Genomic DNA, 5,000 nt, shown 5'->3' with positions numbered 1-5,000 from the left:
CCGCGCTTATTACGATTCATACTGCTGTCCTCCTGCCGCAGCGCCTACACACACACACACACACACACACACACACACGTTACATTACGTTACATTACACTTCACTTACTTTTAATTCCAAAGCAACAGGTAGATATTGACAGGGTATTGGTCACAGTCCCTGGAGCAGTGTGTGTCTGTCTGGCAACCCCCTCACCTGCTCCCTAGCAACACCTCACCTGCTGCCTGGCAACCCCTCACCTGGCAACCCCTCACCTGCTGCCTAGCAACCGCACGCCTGCTGCCTAGCAACACCTTTCCAAACACACTGAGTAGATATATGACAAAATATTAGAGCTGGGTATTGTTACGGCTGCATGAATGTCTTGTTTCCCTTGTTACCAAATTTGGGACCATGGTGGCAGGACCTGGTTCAGCAAGTGGAAGGTTGCAGGTTCGAGATTCAAGAAGGGTACAGCACCCCAGCACCAGTAGAGAGAGAGAGAGAAAGAGAGAGAGAGAGAGAGAGAGAGAAGGTGGTAGAGAGGGAAAGAGAAAGAGCGGGAGAGAGAGAGAGAGAGAGAGAGAGAGAGAGAAGGTGGTAGAGAGGGAAAGAGAAAGAGCGGGAGAGAGAGAGAGAGAGAGAGAGAGAGAGAGAGAGAGAGAGAGAGAGAGAGAGAGAGAGAGAGAGAGAGAGAGAGAGGAAAGAGAGAGAGAGAGAGAGAGAGAGAGAGAGAGAGAGAGAGAGAGAAGGTGGTAGAGAGGGAAAGAGAGAGAGAGAGAGAGAGAGAGAGAGAAGGTGGTAGAGAGGGAAAGAGAAAGAGAGAGAGAGAGAGAGAGAGAGAGAGAGAGAGAGAGAGAGAGAGAGAGAGAGAGAGAGAGAGCGAGAGAGGAGTGGAGAGAGAGAGAGAGAGAGAGAGAGAGAGAGAGAGAGAGAGAGAGAGAGAGAGAGAGAGAGAGAGAGAGACTACACTACACTACACTACACTACACACCACTCCAGTAGCACAGCACAGATGAGTGCAGTCTAGTAACAGGAGTGAGAACAGCATCAGTATGTTACGCCACCCCAACACTGTCCAGACTGCAATATAGTGCACCAGAGGGGATCAGTAGAGAACACTAGAGTATTCCAGAACAGAAGAGAACAGTAGAGAACACTAGAGCATTCCAGAACAGTAGAGAGCACTTACACTAGACCATTCTAGAACACTAGAGAACACTAGACCATTCCAGAACACTAGAGAACAGTAACACTAGAGAGATAGAGAGAACAGAACACTACACACCACTTCATCACACCATCAGTGTGAGTGTGCACTCCCTAGTGTGTGTGTGTGTGTGTGTGTGTGTGTGTGTGTGTGTGTGTGTGTGTGTGTGTGTGTGTGTGTGTGTGTGTGTGTGTACTAGTGGTGGGCCGTTATCGGCGTTAACGTGCTGCGATAATGTGAGACTCTTGTCGCGCGATAAAGAAAATATCGCACATTAATCTATTCTCAAAATATAGGTTTGGAGTTTGGGTATGCACGTCACCATAGCGTTTAATTGACAGACGCTTTTAGACTGCGCTCCAGTCGCTTCTCCTCTCTCCACCTGTTGTTTCAGCAGACCTACTAAATATGAAGTGTTTGCAGCTGAAAACATTAATCCCTCTGCCGTGGTAGTTGTTGTTTGAGTGCTTTTTCATAAGTGGTAGACTAAAGAGACGTTATTGTTTGAGGTGAAGCATAGAGAGACATTATTGTGTGTGAGAAGCTACCAGCCCGACATAGCCTACATTTCCTCACGCATTGCATAGAATACATAAACAACTTCCAGAAATCTTGCCTGTGCTATAATTGCAAAACATTCCGTGTGATAGTCCTATGCATTTTGAAGATTGTCAAACTGAAACTGTCAATATCTACTCTCGCTGAATGTTTGTGTTGCAATCGCGCACATTTGCGATTCAGTGAGATATTCTCATGTCCGACGGTAATAAACCTCGCGGTTGTCGCGCTTGACTTTTTTTTTTTTGCAAACTGAATTCATGTCGAGTTGTAACTCATATGGCATTCTAACTCTGAGAACAACTGTCAAATCCCCGTGTTCCAGTGCTGTAGGTTCTAGATGAGGGCTGCTGTGCCAACTACGCGCAGAGCTCCTCCCTCTCTTAAAGGAGCCGCTGCTCCTTTTAACAGTCAGTGGCAGATTCTCTCTCTCTCTCTCTCTCTCTCTCTCTCTCTCTCTCTCTCTCTCTCTCTCTCTCTCTCTCTCTCTCTCTCTCTCTCTCTCTCTCTCTCTCTCTCTCTCTCTCTCTCTCTCTCTCTCTCTCTCTCTCTCTCTCTCTCTCTCTCTCTCTCCCCCCCCATTAGAAATGAAATGCTGAATTGTTGAGGTAATATTGTTTAAATAGCCTAAATGTTTGTTAGATTTATCTGTATTTGCCTCTACAACTTATAGCGCTGTTCATTTTGAAATTTCAGTATCTTATAACTGTAAATGCTTCCTAACATATTGGACACACTTTAAACATATTGCTGTGATTTTTCATCTCCAAGTATCAACATGACCATTTTTTGAAGAGGAGATGCATTTTGGAAAAAAAGATGAGCTCTGGTCTAATCTGTCTTAAGAAACCCCAAGGTTTTTTTCGGCATTATTTCGCTATCGTGCCTATTCTGAATGAGCCATTTTGATATAGATTAATCTAGATTAATCTAGATTAATTTCATAATTACAGTGAGATTAATCTAGATTAAAAAAAATTATCTATGCCCACCCCTAGTGTGTACCCTAAAGAGGGTGCCAATTCTCTTCTGAGCAGCATCTATCCCACTGCCGAGTAAACAGCTACACACACACACACACACACACACACACACACACACACACACACACACACACACACACACACACACACACACACACGCGCGCACACACACACACACACACGCACGCACACACACACACACAGCCGTCTCTGCCTCCGGTTCTGTCTTCTGCTCACCTGCCGCGGAGATGAGACGAACTGTTTATAACGTATCCAGGAGATGAGATGGCCGTGTGTGTGTGTGTGTGTGTGTGTGTGTGTGTGTGTGTGTGTGTGTGTGTGTGTGTGTGTGTGGGTGTGTCTGTGTGTGTATTAGAGAGATGGGGCGTCACTATGAAGTGTCCCTGTCTCTCTTTCTGTGAGTCTCTCTCTCTCTCTCTCTCTCTCCTCTCTCTCTCTGACTTCCTGAGAGAGCAGCCCAATGTGCCATACCTGGTAGCAACCAATACACACACACACACACACACACAACATCAACCAATCCAAACACACCCCTTCAGCATCAACCAATACACACACACACACCTTCAGCATCAACCAATACACACACACACACCCCTCTAGCATCAACCAATCCACACACACCCCTCTAGCATCAACCAATCCACACACACCCCTCTAGCATCAACCAGAGCCATACAGAAGGGAGAGTCAGGCAATCTCCGCTGTGTGCTAAGGCCGACTTCCTCATTAGCAAAATTAGCTGTTTTAGCTTCTCAGTACTGCTCAGCGTTGTGAATGTTAGTTCCTAGGGCCTAAGAAAATTAAAAGTTTGGTTCCGGTTGGTTGTCAGCTTTGGTCATGGGTCGGTCGGAATTGTTTTTTTTTTTTTCAATTTTTTTTTTCCAATTTTTTTTTAATGTCCGACACCCCCAAACACCCACATGCGCCAGATTTCGTCATACACGTTGTTGGAACAATGCCAAGGTGGAGTGAGGCCTGCTAAAGCTACAATGAAATAGCCTACAATAAGCATTAATGAGCCAATTATACTGACCGTCACCGAAATGAGGATATGATGCGTAATAGCCTACCGTTTCTGGCAAAACTTGTCCAGCTGTCAGTTGCCTGACACTGCTATTTTAACTCCTGTAGGCCTATGCCTATGTCCCGTTTACTTTTTTGATTCCTTTCCATCATCCGTTGTAGACCATATTTTCATTGGGATGAAGGTTCTGGCTTGCAAACATTCTATTTACTCACTTTTTTGTTTAACGCGAGGATGTAGACACCTGAGGCGATATGAATGTTTTAATGGCGGGTGATTGAGGGGCAACATCGTCATTGTCATTAAATCATCATTGTAGGAAACTGCAGTAGTCCTAGGTCTTCATCGAACAGTCGTAATTGTGGCGACATCATCGTTCATTTCTATTTCATTATTTGGAGGAGGTGCGGAGAGTCAGACAGTGACAGGCGCCCTGCTCCTGTGCAATGGTGGAGGGACAAGCAGAGAGAGAGAGAGAGAGAGAGAGAAAATAACGGGCGCAGGACAACGGACTTCTTGGTTAGCCAAGTCTTGTGGTAAATGAAAGAATGAAGGAAAACTTGGGCAAAGCATTTCCCTTCTCTCATATTAACTTATTTTACAATGTATTGATACAGTGCTACTTTAGTATTGTTATAACGAGTTATGCATCTCGTCGAACATACAGCGCGACTGAATGGAATCCCTTTTCTAACACGAGGAGACAATATCAATACATTCGAAAATCGTGGATACTCATAATGTTGTCTGTGTGTTGCATTTCGAGGCGGGTGGTCAGACTGTGTCCGTGTCGGGTGAGGTAAGGCTACTGACTTATTATTTGACAGGCATTTTCGCCAGGTTCCCAAACTATCCTACATCGTAGGCTATTAGTCTGCAAGAACTATGAGGCAAGTTGTTTAAAACTTACGAGCTACAACGACAACCAATTAGCATGTTGTAGCATAATAATTAGCCTACACCGAGTAGGTGCGCAACTCTGCAGTGACATTTGGGGTTTTCTAATATCAAGCCGGCGGCCCTTATGGCGCGCGCGTGTGTGTGTTGCTCCTATGTGGATAGTCATGCGATGCAAATTCAGTAACTTGCAGGCAGGTAGAAAGTGAGAGATGGCGAGTTATGGGAATGAATAAACGTGTTGTGTCTTGTCTATATGAACACCCGTCCACACAACATCGATATATTTTTTGAGGATTCCAAAAACTCAAAAAAAATTTTTTG

The 5,000-nt window shown here is 45.0% G+C and overlaps 1 protein-coding gene across 1 annotated transcript in view; it reads right to left on the bottom strand.

The window, feature by feature from the left end:
• Window positions 1-5,000, bottom strand: part of mapk8b (mitogen-activated protein kinase 8b) — a 28,100-nt gene that overhangs the window by 20,035 nt on the left and 3,065 nt on the right. Inside the window, exon 2 of the mRNA XM_063193064.1 lies at window positions 1-44. This exon is cut by the window's left edge and continues 135 nt beyond it. Within this exon, the coding sequence (XP_063049134.1) occupies window positions 1-20 (20 nt within the window). The 5' untranslated portion in view covers window positions 21-44. The remainder of the gene's footprint in view (window positions 45-5,000) is intronic.

The sequence above is a fragment of the Engraulis encrasicolus genome, chromosome 2 (assembly GCF_034702125.1).
Source record: "Engraulis encrasicolus isolate BLACKSEA-1 chromosome 2, IST_EnEncr_1.0, whole genome shotgun sequence".
In the NCBI taxonomy this organism is placed as follows: Eukaryota; Metazoa; Chordata; class Actinopteri; order Clupeiformes; family Engraulidae; genus Engraulis; species Engraulis encrasicolus.
The sequence above is the reverse complement of the archived record's forward strand: the minus strand, read 5'-3'. Positions and strand labels throughout refer to the sequence as shown.